This window comes from Rhinoderma darwinii, chromosome 7 (genome assembly GCF_050947455.1).
Source record: "Rhinoderma darwinii isolate aRhiDar2 chromosome 7, aRhiDar2.hap1, whole genome shotgun sequence".
NCBI classification, from domain to species: Eukaryota; Metazoa; Chordata; class Amphibia; order Anura; family Rhinodermatidae; genus Rhinoderma; species Rhinoderma darwinii.
The window spans coordinates 104,062,050-104,079,488 of NC_134693.1; the positions used below are offsets into that span (position 1 = coordinate 104,062,050).

Here is a 17,439-nt window from a genome sequence, read left to right on the forward strand (position 1 = left end):
ATTTAGTCAGTGCATAGTGAGACTGCATTATTCACTATGTTCTGTCTTATACTGACATATTAACGTTACTGAAGTGTTTAGACAGTGACTAGACATTCCTTCCAGCCAGGACAAGATGTCTATTCACAATCCCTGCACTTCGTTAACGTTTCGGGGGTACTTACAGCAGAGCAAGTGTAATCTCGCGAGATCTTGCTGTAAATGACAGGTTACAGCGAGATTACGATTGATCTACATCACGCACAACATCAAGAGGACAGAACTTCCGCCGCGGCTGAAGAGGAAGGTAAGATTAGTAGCCCTGACTGGCGGGGTCCGACTCCCGGGACCCGCCAATCAGCTGTTTTGAAGGGGCCGCAGCACTCGTACGAGAGCTGCTTCCCCTTCATTCCGGTCACTTCATTCCGGTCACACTGTGAATCGGTGTCGGCGATTCACAGTGTGAGCGAGTAGTGAAATGAAGGGGAAGCAGCTCTCGTACGAGTGCTGCGGCCCCTTCAAAACAGCTGATTGGCAGGTCCCGGGAGACGGACCCCGACACATCAGCTATTGATGGCCTATCCTGAGGATAGGCCATCAATGATTAGGGACTGGACAACCCCTTTAAGCCTACGATGTAGCAGGCTAAGAGGGCCCCTGAGACAGGATCACATGGTAGCCTTAGATACATGGCTCATGTGTGATCCTATCTGATGGGCCCTGTATTTAAGCCTACCACACTGTAGGTTTAGATACAGGGCCCCAGCACACAGTAATCTTATACTGTATAAGATTACTGTCTGCAGGACCCTGTATCTAAGCCTACCTTGTGGTAGGCTTAAATACAGTGTCCCACAGACAGTATCACACATGGGCCCTGTATCTAAGCATAACACACGTGTTACTAATCGTTTTTTGTGTGTTTTCTTACATGTTCGGTTGTTGGACTACGTCGGATTCCAGGACTATTTCGATGACGGCTTTTTTTTTTTTATCAATAAAATGGTTAATGAGGGTTGTGTGTTTTTTTTTTATTTCAATAAAATATTTTTTCTATGTCTTTGTGTTTTTTTTAAACGATATTACTACTGCCTTAGTAATGGCCGCCGGCTGATTGACAGCATCCATTGCTAAGACGGGGCTTAGTGTTAGCCGTTGCAGAGGCTAACACTAACCCCCATTATTACCCCGGTACCCACCGCCACCAGGGGTGCTGGGAAGAGCCGGGTACCATCCAGTACTTGACCATCTGTAGTGATGGTTGGCCACTGGGGTGGCCGCAGGCTGGTATTATCAGGAGGGGAAAGGCCAAAAACAGTGGCCCTTCCCACCCTGGTAATGCTAGGCTGCTGCTGCTTTATTGTATCTGGCTGGTTATGAAAAATGGGGGGGACCCCACATCATTTAAAAAAAATAAAATAAAAAATAATTGGAAAGAACGATGTGGGGTGCCCCCCAATTTTCATAACCAGGCAGATACAATACAGCAGCAGCAGGCAGCATTACCAGGGTGGTAGGGGCTACTGTTTTTGGCCTTCCCCAGCCTAATACTACCAGCCTGCGGCCGCCCCGGTGCCTGACCGTCACTGCAGATGTTCGGGTACTGGTTCGTATCTGGCTCTTCCCAGTACCCCTGGTGGTGGTGGGTACCAGGGTAATAATGGGGGTTAGTGCTGGCCTTTGCACCTGCTAACATTAAGCCCCGCCTTAGTAATGGAGGTTGTCAATCAGCCAGCGGCTATTACTAAGGCGGTGTTAACGTTTAAAAAGATACAAGCACATAGAAAAAATATTTTATTGAAATAAAAAAACACAACCCTCATTAACCATTTTATTGAGAATAAAAAAACGCCGTCATTGAAGTCCTCGTATCCGAAGTTCAACAACCGAACCTGTAAAAAAACACAAACACACAAAAATAATCAGTAACACATAAAGACGCAAAATTATTATTCTTACCTTTCCTGTGTCCAGCGCTGGAGGCGCAATGTCAGCGAGCTGAGTCCTGTATCTAATCCGATCATGTATGATACTGTCTGCTGGGCCCTATATCTAATCCTATCATGTGTGATACTGTCTGCTGAGCCACTGTATCTAATCCTATCATGTGTGATACTGCCTTCTGAGCCACTGTATCTAATCCTATCATGTGTGATACTGCCTTCTGAGCCACTGTATCTAATCCTATCATGTGTGCAGTGGCGTAACTACCGCCGTAGCAGCAGTAGCAGCTGCTACGGGGCCCGCGGCATGAGGGGGCCCGTGTCGCCCGCCGGCACGGGCCCCCACCATGGCCGCAGGCTCCGTTAGCAGCCGCTATAGCTGCTACAGCGGGACGCCACTGAACACTACGGCAGAGCAGGGAGGTATCTCCCCGCTCTGCCATTAAACAAAAGACATGTATCCCCTATCCACAGGATAGGGGATACATGTGTGATCGCTGGCAGCGATAGGGAGAACGGGGGACTGAAAGTCCCCTGAAGTTCTCCATCACTAACCTCTGACTTCTGGGTTCTGTGTCGGCTTCTCCGTAGAAATGAATGGAGCGCCGGTCGCGCTTGTGCGCATGCGTGACCAGCGCTCCTTTCATTTTTATTGAGCTGCCGACACAGACACCGGAAGTCAGAGGTTAGTCATGGAGAACTTCAGGGGACTTTCAGTCCCCCGTTCTCCCTATCAATGCCGGCGATCACACATGTATCCCCTATCCTGTCAATAATGAGTCTAGCTCTATTGTCACAATATAGTATAGGCTATTTTGCCTGTCGAAAATAGATATCTGTTCTCTGTAATATTTTGTCCATGATATTCACACTATGTTTCTTATGCAGTACTATCCATACTGCTGTATTTCTTACATACACAAATTCTTAAACATTACGTTTTTTAGCCTAATTGATCAGCTCCGTAGCTCGCGCATGCGCAGACTGACTGGAACGCTAGTGCCGGTCGTGCACATGCGCAATGGTGATTCTTTCACTGCTTGCGTTCCATTGGCTGTATTTCCGGATTGAACGCCATCTTTGAGCATGCGCAGTAGGTGCACAAGGACGCTGTTTCCTCGAGGTGTCTAGCACCGGTAACGTATGACCTGCTGTGTTATTTTTATATGTCTATATTCCTCAGATTGGCCTCTGCATCTTTCTCTGATTAGCCTAATTGCTTATTAAAGCACTGTAGACCATGCTTATGTATTATATATTCACATATGTTGCACTTGTTATATAAAACCATTGTTGAATCAATGCACTGTGAATGACTGTTCTCCAATATGGGTTCAAATTCATGTTTATACACTGTACATTAACTAGATTTTTGTTAATTACTAGTTGTATCCTCTACTTTTACTTGACACAGTGTATAGTGTGCCACAGCTTGAGAAAGGTTCTGTGACAAACCGAAACGTTGCTGCTCACTTGAGGTGAATAAATCCACCCTTTTTCATCTATCTTAAAGTCCTGGTGCTGTTACTTTGCTCTATGGTTTCTGTATATATATATATATATATATATATATATATATATATATATATATATATATATATATATATACACTACCGTTCAAAAGTTTGGGGTCACCCAGACAATTTTGTGTTTTCCATGAAAACTCACACTTATATTTATCAAATGAGTTGCAAAATGAATAGAAAATATAGTCAAGACATTGACAAGGTTAGAAATAATGATTTTTATTTTAAATAATAATTTTCTCCTTCAAACTTTGTTTTCGTCAAAGAATGCTCCATTTGCAGCAATTACAGCATTGCAGACCTTTGGCATTCTAGCTGTTAATTTGCTGAGGTAATCGGGAGAAATTTCACCCCATGATTCCAGAAGCCCCTCCCTCAAGTTGGATTAGCTTGATGGGCACTTCTTGCGTACCATACGGTCAAGCGGCTCCCACAACAGCTCTATGGTGTTGAGATCTGGTGACTGCGCTGGCCACTCCATTACAGATAGAATACCAGCTGCCTGCTTCTTCCCTAAATAGTTCTTGCATAATTTGGAGGTGTGCTTTGGGTCATTGTCCTGTTGTAGGATGAAATTGGCTCCAATCAAGCGCTGTCCACAGGGTATGGCATGGCGTTGCAAAATGGAGTGATAGCCTTCCTTATTCAAAATCCCTTTTACCTTGTACAAATCTCCCACTTTACCAGCACCAAAGCAACCCCAGACCATCACATTACCTCCACCATGCCTGACAGATGGCGTCAGGCACTCTTCCAGCATCTTTTCAGTTGTTCTGCATCTCACAAATGTTCGTCTGTGTGATCCAAACACCTCAAACGTCGATTCGTCTGTCCATAACACTTTTTTCCAATCTTCCTCTGTCCAATGTCTGTGTGCTTTTGCCCATATTAATCTTTTCCTTTTATTAGCCAGTCTCAGATATGGCTTTTTCTTTGCCACTCTGCCCTGAAGGCCAGCATCCTGGAGTCGCCTCTTCACTGTAGACATTGATACTGGGGCTTTGCGGGTACTATTTAATGAAGCTGCCAGTTAAGGACCTGTGAGGCGTCTATTTATCAAACTAGAGACTCTAATGTACTTGTCTTGTTGCTCAGTTGTGCAGCGGGGCCTCCCACTTCTCTTTCTACTCTGGTTAGAGCCTGTTTGTGCTGTTCCCTGAAGGGCGTAGTACACACCGTTGTAGGAAATCTTCAGTTTCTTGGCAATTTCTCGCATGGAATAGCCTTAATTTCTAAGAACAAGAATAGACTGTCGAGTTTCACATGAAAGCTCTCTTTTTCTAGCCATTTTGAGAGTTTAATCGAACCCACAAATGTAATGCTCCAGATTCTCAACTAGCTCAAAGGAAGGTCAGTTTTATAGCTCCTCTAAACAGCAAAACTGTTTACAGCGGTGCTAACATAATTGCACAAGGGTTTTCAAGTGTTTTCTAATCATCCATTAGCCTTCTAACACAGTTAGAAAACACAATGTACCATTAGAACACTGGAGTGATGGTTGCTGGAAATGGGCCTCTATACACCTATGTAGATATTGCATTAAAAACCAGACGTTTGCAGCTAGAATAGTCATTTAGCACATTAACAATGTATAGAGTGTATTTCTAATTAATTTAATGTTATCTTCATTGAAAAAAACTGTGCTTTTCTTTCAAAAATAAGGAAATTTCTAAGTGACCCTAAACTTTTGAACGGTAGTGTATATATATACACACACACACACGCACAGGTTCTACCCCAGGGCAATGTGCACCAAATTCGTGAGTCACTAAATGAGCTCGATTTTTCTGACACATTGGTATCTGTCTAAAAAACTGGTGAAGGCACTTTATAAATATGGCCTTCAGCCTGAACTCCATATTTTTTTTATGTATTTATGCCACAAACTGCTGTAAATACATTGATAAATATGCCCATTGTATTTTCATTGAGTAAATAGTCTAGAATGGATTATGCAATTTCTTTCAGCCATCTCTGAAATGTAGGTAACATATATCCAACCACAGGTACATTCAAAGCTATTATCATTCAGGTTGAATTATGTAGAGAGAAGTGATTATATAATGAGTTGTGGACTGGACACAAAAATGTTACTTTTATTAAATCTAAGTTGAGCCAGAGAAAAAGACTTGTGTTTGAGCATCAGTTTGGATATCAAGTATTATGTGAAGATGGGAGCTTGCCTGAGGCTGTACTTAAGGCTGTGTCTGCTTCAATGACTCATAAAAGCCCTGAGACATTTGGTAATTTTCCACTGCGTTTACCGTGGATGGTGTGTAAAAGACACATGTCCCTTAGCAGTTCTGTGGCTAACCGGCTCCAAGACAAGGGATGATGGACAGATATTTACAAGCATGGGTTGGTTTGTCAGTCTTCAGTGGAACAGATTATTTTTTGCAGTGACATACTCGACATTGAAGATGTGAAGGACACCCTTGAATGTTAATAGTCTTATATCAGATATATATGTACTCCTTTGTAGTCATTTTCCCCTCCCACATGATCCGGCAGTGTAGACTGTATACATCTTATTGATACTGAGGCATAAATATGCAGATCACTGCATGCCACTTCCGTTCCCCTCTCCAATTGACACAACGTAGAAGATGGATTACAAAGGAAACCAATACCCATACCCATGGCAAATAATATTTAAATAGAATAGTCCAATTCCTGAGGGAGCTGTGCATGACTCAGGAATTCAAAGAGCACTATAGAGATTAGTCATGCACCACTAGGCATAACAGTTTTGTATGGAGTGTTCCTTTAAGTGACTCCCAGTTAAGGCTAATCTAATTTTAATCTTATTGTATTCCTAAAAACATGCTTGGAGAGCTGTTGATGTTCCCAAAGTCCTTTATGTGTCTAGGGAAATCTTTCATGTTTTCCTCAGTCTTATGTACATAATCTGCTAGTGTTATATGGAAAACATGGGAGGTAATGGGGAATATTTATCAAAACTAGTGCAGGGAAATGTGGAGCAGTTGCCCTTAGCAACCAATCAGGGTGCTACTTTCATTTTCTAAAGGTCCCTCTCCCCCGAGGAGTTTAGTAGCCTCTAGTATACAGAGTTATTACTCTAGATGGGAATGATAGACCCTGCCCAGCATTCAGTTATATAAAGTGGTGTGGATTTTCAATCTATTTTGGTAATCTCTACTATTAAGGCTTCAAGCACACACACATATATATATATATATATATATATATATATATATATATATATATATATATGTGTTAGGTGGATCCAGAAGATGGGCACCCATAGAAATGTATGGGCCTATACACTACCTTAACATGCCTTCGATTGCATATGTGACAGGTTCCATCAGAAATGTTAAAGAGATATTCTTGCCTAGAAGCATTCCTTCAAATGGAGAACATGGGGGGTATTTTTTAAATACTTCATGCCTGTTTTTTTTTACAAAGAAAAGTCAGAATTTGCGCAATTTCAAAAAAAGAAATAATAATTTTAGATTTTTTTATTTTTACACTGCCTCTGCCACTTAAATAAAAAGTAAGCGGGGCTTAATGGGAGGAGCAGGGCAACCCATGGCCTGACAAATTTACTATCGTTTACACCAGAAACTGGCATAAATTATAGTGCCAATCTGCGCAAGCTCGTAGCCAGTGTAGATTTGACTTTCTGGCGCACAGACAGCCAAAATGCGTCTAAATTTTTAAAAGGTGTGTGCCTCTTAATAAATCAGGTGCATTATACTCCACTGTGTTTCAGATTAAGACTGGCATATGAAACACCAGTCTTCATAAATTCCCCCCACGGGGCTCTTTGGACAGCAGTGGACTCTGTACTAGCTCCATGTACATGACTTTTGCTACATGCATGAGGTCTAAAATCAGTACTAATTTTTACTACTACATGAATGGTTCATGACACTATGATAGGTCCACTTTAAGGACACGAGCAGGTGTGCCCACACTAAAACCTAAAAACCACTCAATTGTGAAAACGATTTCTCCTTTTTGTAACCCCCTGAAAAAAAAATGAAAATAAACAAATAAACAAACAAACAGAGGTTTTAGTTTTTGAGATGTTTTTGCCCTTTATTGCATTGTGTTATGCTTTGTTCCAGCACGGAGATCCAGGAGGCAGGGACCAGAGGTGGAGTATAAAATGGGAGCAATAAATAAATTGGTGTCCAAGGAGGGGAAAGGCTTTGCTAAAATAACAACAGAGCTTCTCTTGCTTAGGATTCGGCCACCATGGTTACAAACTCTGTGAACACAGACAAGAGTATGTTAGTCTGAATACAAAGCAAATACAAATGTGAAGCTATGAGTGCTCTAAGATATTGTCTTCTACTGTTTTACATCTACTTTTATAATCCTGTTCCAAGGTGATGTAAAAAATGACAAAAATATGTACCATGAGTGTGAAGGCAATTAAAGTGATGAACCTAAACATTGATGTCACGCTCAATGTGGTATGATGGGGTCTTTAGAATAAATCGGCTATTTATTATTCCTACAGATATGGAGAGGGATGGATTTACATTCCAAATGTTTACTTTGCTAAATAGTATATGATGCTGCATCAGGAATAATCTCTGTATGTCTTGTGCCGTGACTCTGTAGCTAAATTAATTACATTTGTAATGAATGTTGATCGATTAAGGCATATAATGCAGATCAAATACATTTCAAAGAATTATTGGAATTAAAATCTAGAAGAAAGATTTAATGCCCAACAGAGAAAGTATCTCATATTGAATGATGTTCTGTAGTTGGAGTCTTGATTACTGGTTTACTAATTCACTTTAAAGTAGTTGGCATTCCTTGCAAACTGTTCAATACGTTAAAACAACCTTTTCTATGGTTTATTTTTTAAAGGTGTTTTAGAGTCTTTACAATTTATTATTAAAAGGGTGTTTCAGTTCTGTATTAAAAAAATCAAAAATGACTTAAAATGACAAAAACACAATGTGCTTAACTTTTAAATCCCCCCACTGCCCCCTCCCACTGACGGTTCCATGGGTCCCTCACCAGTCTCTCACTTTTTACAAGTGACCACTGGAGGCAGTCTTTGTCCATAGTGGTGATGTCAGGGAGGTCGCTGTGGTCACCGTTGTGGCCAATGTTTTTCTGCCATGTTCATGTTTTGAGATAAGTGTATTGTTGTTTTTTTTGTAATTTTAAGCCATGTTCAGTTTATTAAAAAACAAAACTTTAATTTGTATACTCCATTTCCAAGGAAAAAAAATACATCTGGTGCTGCTTATAGAACAGTGGGTTGCAGCCTGAATAAAGTAATATTAGAGTTGTTGGTTAAAATATTCCCATTATCATGCACATGGAGATGGAAGAGACACTTTCTTATTTTACCACACACTTACCATCTACGCCGATTTTGCCATCTCCATCTTTGTCACCTGCATTAAGAAGGTCCTTAGTTTCCTTAGGTGAGAGAGTTCTGCCACTAGGGGTGAAGCCTTTCAATATAAGACTGTATAATGGGGAAAATCAATAAACATAAAAATTGAAATACGTTCATGTTAGCCTCACTCTTCAGATATGTAAATTGTTTTGTTACGCATCATCATTGCTTTATTTATCACAATTATGATATGGCTGCATTTACATTAGGTGCTTCTACAGGCATTATGTATAAATGCCCAGTGATACCCCATCGTGATTATACCGCATTGCCAAACACATCACCTACATTATTTTTATGCCAAAAACGGTTAGGGTTTAATGGGAGAAATTAAGAGGTGATGGTCTGTAATGTGGAAATTAGGTATGGAGTTTGAAAAGGCTAAAGAAGAATTATGTGTGGACTCTGCTGTGGAAGTGAGCAGAGATGGTAGAAATTCGGCAATCAGTTCAGCAGGTTCAAGATTTATAGTCAAGCTGATACCCCTGCAGAGAACAGTAGGGCAGATTTACTACTGTGTGTCTGTGTAGAATCTGTCGAAAAATGTCGCACTTCCTTGTAGACTTTATTAAGAATAGATGTTTGCGCCTTACTTGACACTTTTAGATAGGGGGCTTAGCCAGGCGTATGTTTAGACTGCTTGGTCTAATTTTATTCTGTCTAGGTCTTATACAGTTTAGTAAATCTGCCCCATTATTTTTAGCATATATTCACACTTGGCTGGTTTGTTGCAGAAATGTCTGCACCTGAAAAATCCATTTCATACATGTGAATGAGGTTGTTTCTGCAGCATGTACATGAATTTCTGCTAGCTCCATTCAGATAAATGGAACAGTCACAGACATTTTTAGAACAAATCTGTTGTGTGTGAATATATGGCTCCTTTTATACTGCACGACATGGACCGTGAAAACCAGTGCCGATCAACAAGACAGCTCGTCAAGGAATAACAATTGGAGTAACAATCGGTTATGTATGTGGACGAGCGATCGTTACTACGATCGTTCATTCCCATACATATACATGTCGGCAGCACATCTCCCTGTTTACACAGGGAGATGTGCTGCCGACTAGCGACTATTTTATTTGACCCTGTAAACGAGCAGATCAGTCGATGAAAGAGCCGTTTGCTCGTTCATCGGTTGATCTTTGCGTGGTTACACAAGGCAATGATCGGGAATGAGTGTTCATATAAACGCTTGTTTCCCCGATCATTGGGCCATGTAGAAGGGCCTTAAGATTCACCAATATGATGGTACTTTATATTGATATCAGTTTAAGTTAAGGTTAGTAGGAGGGAGAATGTCTCTTTTGTTCTTATCTTCAAGCCTAACTTTTTGTTATAATATTATAGGGGTATTTCCATCTTATAAAGTGATGGCATATTGCTAGAATATGTTATCACTTTATAAGATGAGATTTCCCCTTTAACACAAGGAGTTAGTAGTCTATGGTCATTAGGCCACTGGAAATTGCCACCCTATACACTATGTGGACGTGTGAAACCATGATATGAGATTTTGCATCACATAAAAAGGGTTGATATTTAGGATGATTTGCTATATTGGTAATAAAAACCTGGTGGTGTTTCTTCAGCTTCTACCCAATCTACTGTGAACAGGATAAAGTAAGAATTTGTGTGTTTTTAGGCGTGCAAATTGCAAAATAATAGCTGCTGTTGAAATGGGGAATTAAATTTTTCCACGAAATGTTGCATAACTGTTTAGATGTACAGATATCCAGTATTAAAAAAAAACCTGCTTGTGAATAGTAGAAGGGGTTGGATCATTTTATTACATAGCTAGTTGTTTTGCTTTCTTGAAGTAGTAGGTGATCTGTCTGTCAGTACTTTGGTTCATCTTCATTTTGGTAGAGGGATGTTATATGCTGCTGATTTTTTTTTATAGTGTAAACTGTTGAGGCAATATTGGGTGTTTTGTCTTATGCAACATTTTATTAGTGTCTATGCTTGCCATTTCTTTTGACAAATCTGAAAATAGTGTGTGAAGGATGCCTTAAAGGTGTGGTTGGTCTAATTGATCATAGGTGTGGGTTCAAGTGTATTTTAGCCAGTTATCTGGTATTATTAGGAAAGTAACTATTGATATCTGATGTTACAAGAATATATATACGATTGTTACATGAGGGTGCGTTTTAATGTGGTTGACTGCAGCCCTTGGTACATAATAAGACATGTAGGCTAGCTCAAGATTAGTACAAAAGAACAGCAAATTATTTTTTACATATTATATGTAGATTATATCTAGATGTAAACTATTAAGTGTTGTTCATAGTTAAAAATACTCTTTAAAGACGATATATGTCTGATAGTTGGGAAGCCTCAACTACATGGAGAATGAGGATTCTATGACCCCCATTGCAATGTTATACTAGTCTACTGCGGCCAAAGGAGGGAGGGGAAACTGCACTCCTGTCCGCTGCTCTCTCCAGTGTAGTCTATTGAAGTTACAGAAACAGCTGAGCTTGCTTTGAAAAGAATTGTGAGGTTAGTAGCAGAAAAGAATATAAAAAAATATCATTCATAATTAAACTGTCCTACTTTAGACCAGTGCTTTGTTTACTTTAAGGGTATGCAGTATGATCCTGCACTATGATAAGAAGTTCTTCTTATTCTTGCAGGACTGAACAAATCTCATGAGCAAAGGTAGCCATATAGATACTTGCTAATGGTGCCTACATCCTATTTATCATGAAAAAAATCCATGGTGATGTCTGGCATAAACCAAGAAAAAGTAGCATCATTCTAATTTAATGAACCAATAAAAGTAGCGTGGGCATATGCATTGGTCTGTACACATTGCTGATTATACAAGCTTACAGGGGTTTTCCAGTCCATAAAAATTGATGGCCTATCCTCAGGATAGGCCATCAAAAGCCGATCAGCTGTTTTGAAGTGCTCGTACGAGCCCTGCTTTCCCTTCATTTCTACTTGCTCACTGTGAATCTTCGACATGGATGTAGCGGCCATCAATTTTTAGGGACTGGAAAACCCCTTTAAAGAGTTTTTTCCCATAATTCCCATAATTATCATTTATCACCTATCCACTGGATGGGTGATAAATATCTGATCGGTGAGAGTCCCACTGTTGGGACCCCCATGATCACAAGAACGGGCTTACCTTGCTGTTTCTGGGAGCCCTGTATGCGCATGCTCGGCCACCGCTCCTTTCATTTCTATGGGGCTGTCGAGCGCTATCTTCAGTATCCCCATAGAAATTAATGGAGCGGTCGAGCGATATCTTCAGCAGCCCCATAGAAATTAATGGAGCGGTGGCCGAGCATGCGCATTACCTATCCATTCCTATAGGGCTGCCAGGAACAGCAGGGTATGCTTGTTCTCGTGGTTGGTGGTGGTTCCAGTGGTCGGACTCCCACCGATGAGATATTTATCACTTATCCTGTGAATGGGTGATAAATAATGATTATGGGAAAACCTTTGCTTTTGTGAAGGGATTGCACATTTGTGTCTATTTGAAACTTATGGTTTCTAAAAAAGAGGAAAAATTTGTTGATTGGCATCGCAAGAGACATGTCCATTAACTTACCAGAGCTCCTCCTCCTCTATGAATCCACTTGCATCTTGATCCAGGATTTCGAAAACTTTTTTCATGATATCTTTACTCTTGGCCTTCAGGCCAACCAACTCGAAGAATTTCTTGTGGTTAAAAGAATCAGCAGCTGGATTGAAATATAACAAATGACAAGTTAGGCCACCTTCACATATGTCCAGCGATCCAGCTATGTTTCCCTCCAGCATGGTACAGAAATGACAATAGGAAGATGATGACTAAACTGATAATAATAATTTCCTATGCGAGCATTTTTCGCAGCAGTTGCGTCAGTTGTGATGCCGGACTTCTTCCTGGGCTTTCTGTCCATCTATGTCAGGCTATCGATGCCAGATCGGTACACATCAGTGTTGCCCAGCTCAGGCATAAAACAACTGGCCTGGATACAACTGATATATGTCAACCCAGTCTTAGAGGCTCAAAGATGGTGTGGGTCATTCTTAAAAATGTGTTATAGGATCTGTAAAACCACTTTGCTATATATAGTCCTTATTTTAAAATTGTTAAATATCTTTTCAAATGATGCTGTGGTTTGCTGCCATTTTAAATAACGGATTAGGGAATTACAGTACATATAGCAATGCCCTAATATTTCAGTTCTGTTCAGTGATTGATGTACGATAACCTACAGGGTTCTAGAGAATTTGAGGGCTTTGTTCTGCGGGACCATCAATGGACTATATACAAATTCCATAGTTTTCTATAAATAACATTCAGTGTACAGCAGATTTAAATCAAAATTTTCAAATATCTAGAGAAAGCATCCTTTCTTATGTGATATACAGCCAGTTTATATTAGACATGCCAGCAGTTATGTTAGTCGGAACATTTGCTTAGAGCAGCCGTCCCCAACCTTTTTATAACCAAGGACTAGTTTCATGCAAGACAATTTTTCCACGGACCAGCAAGGGGGGGGGGGGGGCGTTTTGGGGTTTAGGTTCAGTTCACATGTTGCGTAAATACGGCAAATTCACAGCATAATACAGTAGCAGCTAAGTGGATAGCACAAATCTCATCCACACGCTGTGGAAAAAACACTCAGAAATTGACCTGCGGTGCAGAGTTTTATTCCACATCAGGCCAATTGTGTTTGCGTAAACGCTGTTTATTTTTTGCGGGTTTCCCCATTGAATTCAATGGGGAGGTAAAACCTACAACAAATAGCAGTTGTTGCGTTTATTGTGGCAGAATCGCATCAAAATCTTATACTTACTCAGAAGTCTGGTTCTTTCTCCAGGCTGGCCTCCTGGGATGACAATTAATCCCATGTGACCGCTGCAGCCAATTACAGACTGTAGAGGCTGTCACATGGGTTGAAACGTCATCCCAGGAGGCCGGCCTGGATGACGTTAGAGGTCCGGCCTCCTGGGATGACGCTTCATCCCATGTGACCGCCGCTGCAGCCAATCACAGGCTGCAGCGGTCTCCTACTAGCAGGCCGTCTGAATGCTCAGCACTTTTCTGCAGCGGATATTCCGGGTGAAATACTGCACCACAATTTGGTGCGGTTTTTCGCACTTAATTATCTGCGACAAGCAGGAATACCAGACACCGCGCCCCAGTACCAAATGATCCACAGCCCGGTATTGGTCCGCGGCCCGGTGGTTGGGGATTACAGGCTTAGAATATATATATGTATATTTATACTTATTGTATGCCTAGGGCGCTAACATTGGAATGAACTATGTTAGATCATCACATAGTGTATAAACCAAACCTGTGCCAAATCTGTCAGCTTAATATGCTGCCCTATGTAAGAGCAGCATATTACAGCTATAGGTTCTTATTCCTAGTATCCAAAAGGTCACAAAAAATGTTTGAATCACTGAAAGAATACAGCGGAAAGCTATAGGTCCGCTGTATTCATGAGGGTAGCCCACTCCCCGCCTCTCTCGATCCGCCCCTCCCTGTGATGACTGACAAGTTGCTGTGTATGCATGTATAAGCAGCAGCCTGTCAATCACCGGCCTGGGGGGCGGAGAGATGCGTCAGGGGGGGTGTGTGCTCCTCTTCTGAATACAGCAACTCATAAATATATATCTGTTGTATTCTTTCAACTATTCTATTACCCAATTTGTGGCATTTTTTATATTTAGAGTACAGGCCGGCAGCTGTAATATGCTGCCCTATTAAGCTGACAGACCTTAAAAAATAATGTATCTGTACATACCCCTATTACCTCCACTATATGAATTACTTTTGCGTGTGGGCATTCATCAAGGCATTCTTGTTTGTTTAGATTCCCACTCAATAAAGGTGCCCGTACAGTGGTCCCTCAAGTTGCAATGTCCTCAGCTTACAATATTTTCAACATACAATGGTATTTCCTGGGCCATTGTAACTTGAAAACACATTCAACATACAATGCCACAAAATGTCTGGATCTCGGGCTTATGTGATTGGCTGGAAGATCCAGCCAATCAGCATGCGATTTTACTGGTAAAACACCTGCTGTAATGTAGTGAGCGCCCTGATTGGCTTTCTAGTAGATCCTCTCTACAGTACAGTACTGCATGTCCTGTACTGCTCTTTACCTGCATCAGGATAAGCTGCTCCTTTGGACACCAGGTGAGGGGGTCTCCATGTTATATTTCTGGTACACTGTGTACTGTCCAGGCTCCTGAAGAAGCTCCTGTTCTCATCGTAGAAAGTGATTTACAGCCTCCAGCAGATACAGTATTTCTGACTTTTACATGTGAGAACTTGCTTTATCTGTATTATCTGCATAATCATCATATTTTCTTATCTGTGGTTGACATTTTGGGGGCTTTGGAACCAATTCCTAGTTTTCCATAGAGTTATGGCCTCAAGTTTCAATATTTTCAAAAATATTTTTGCCCCGAAACCAATTAATATTGTAACTTGAGGGACCACTGTACACATAATGAGAATTGTGCAATAATGATATTTTGATGATTGTTCTGGATTTTCACCATATTATGTGATATTTACAGGAGTTTTGAGCTTGCAGGTTCCGGACTACTGGGATTGCTGGGGAGTCCCTGAATTATCTCATTATGCTCTAACAGGACAAATAAAAAGAGGTTGCCCCTTTAAGTGGATTTACTATAAGCGTCCTATAAAATCTTGAGTAATGCTATGTGAATTTTCCTTTACACATATATTATTTTGCTGCATAGTTCTTCCATATTTCTATGGGAGATCTTGCAAGACGCACTTAATAAAGTATATCTTTAAATGTCATGCTCTAGATTACTTGATGAGGAACAATTTTTTTTATATGACACAATTTATAGCATATCATAATCCGGGCTGGGTATAATGCTACCATCATTTCATCTTTAATTGCTTTCAGGGAACAATACAGCTTGGTGTCCCTCAGGCTGCAATTTTCCGTGATATAAAGATGTTAATCAGATGTTCCTTTAGAGTGAACACGCTGTAACCACTCACTTTTTGCAGATTTATAAAGACATAACCAGTCGTGAAGGACAGATGGAGAGATCGTCACAAAAAAATAAGGGAAGAGATGGGAGGACGGGGGCTCAGATGTACAAGTCAGCAGAAAAGCGCATAAAGCAGAGGGGAGATAAGAGGAAAAGACGAAGGATGGGAGGGGGCCAGGGAATGAATATGCAGCTAAAGCTTTGCATGGTTTGAACAAGGTTACTCCTAATATTTTTATATAAAAACCTGAAAATTATTTTATATATAAGTAATATATAAAAGTCATACAAAGTGTATAACATATAGTGCCAATTTTGATGCTACTGCAATAGGAAATGCTGAATAGACTTCCAAAAATCAGCGGTGCCAGGTGGGCATTAAAGACTTTTTTAACTTTCCTGTATTAAAGGTAGTTGGCATTTTCAATCAGGACATTAAACTCTCCTGGAAATTCCCATGATTAAGTTGATTTTATAGGAAAACATAGTTTTAATTCCTCCCAAGCATACACACACAGCATAACTTCTCCTACCTGCAAAGGCCCCCACAGCCTTTGAGATGTCAGCAGCAGCGAGTACATCAGTCATAGACATTGCGGCTCTGGATCTGCAAGAGAATGGGACAGACTGAGAGGCAGGCTATGTTCTGCTGGACTCATCACTTCCAAGGGGCAGCCGACCTGACTGCGGCTGGTTGCAGGCACGCAAACTCCAGTGACAGAGTATTAAGGGGGGTGGCTAGCTGAGGGTGAAACTGCTGGCTATAAGCCACGGGGCAATATGCCAGTCACCAGAGAATTTACCAATGTCACATTATCCTTTACGTTTAAGGCATAACCATTTAGGTTCCTGATATAGCAGGGAAGGTTCCCCAATATACAGTCATCCTATGGCTGGAAACAAGGGGGTTAAATGCTATTTCTACCGCCTATATTTTCACTGATAAGCTTTGTGTGCTCTTAGCATAAATAATTTTCTTCCTGCAGTTACATCAAAGCACAGCAGAGAATTCGCTTTTCATTGATTAGTCTTAATTTTGCAGTAAAGGCTTTACTGGCGTGACTACGTTTTGTCATAATGCATCTAACCCACCACCACTGGCAGAACTATTCCCTAGTTTCCTCCGTAGCACTGCGTGCCTACAGCAAACCGGCGTGTGTCTATCAGAAACAAAATCTCAGAGCTTGCTAGTCTTTAATAAAAGAACACTGTCTATAATAAGTATATGAGAGTTTTAAATAGTTAATCCCCTTGGCTCATCTGTCAATCAAGTGACCGCACCTTAAGCTCCTCCTACCTTGCACACAGCTTATCGTTATAGGTCATAATTATAAAGGATGACATATTGATTAATATAGCTGTACCTGCAATGCAGTTCAGTGCCTGATGCCAGTTGAAGTGAATACCCCTGCAGCGATGGCTGCATCCAGTAACTACGAGGCATCGATAGGACATGCTACTGTATATATTTAGGCTAGTGAACAATAGTGAACAATAAAAAAATGGTGTAAATATTTAACACAAAATGGTCTGAAGTTGTCATTAATTACTCTAGTTATTCTAGTACTTGTTATTTGTTTCAGGACATTAAGATCAACA

The 17,439-nt window shown here is 40.8% G+C and overlaps 1 protein-coding gene across 4 annotated transcripts in view; it reads right to left on the bottom strand.

Moving 5' to 3' along the window:
- Positions 1–7,486: 7,486 nt before the first annotated feature.
- Positions 7,487–17,439, bottom strand: part of PVALB (parvalbumin) — a 90,668-nt gene continuing 80,715 nt past the window's right edge. For 3 of the 4 annotated variants that reach the window (XM_075832331.1, XM_075832329.1, XM_075832328.1), the window contains 4 exons: positions 16,374–16,447; positions 12,410–12,542; positions 8,803–8,912; positions 7,487–7,685 (listed from right to left, as the gene is read on the bottom strand). In XM_075832331.1, coding sequence (XP_075688446.1) covers positions 7,657–7,685; positions 8,803–8,912; positions 12,410–12,542; positions 16,374–16,434 — 333 coding nt within the window. In that variant the 5' untranslated portion in view covers positions 16,435–16,447 and the 3' untranslated portion in view covers positions 7,487–7,656. Of the gene's footprint in view, positions 7,686–8,802; positions 8,913–12,409; positions 12,543–13,646; positions 13,726–16,373; positions 16,448–17,439 lie in introns of those variants that run through there. The other variant, XM_075832332.1, reaches the window with a different exon arrangement.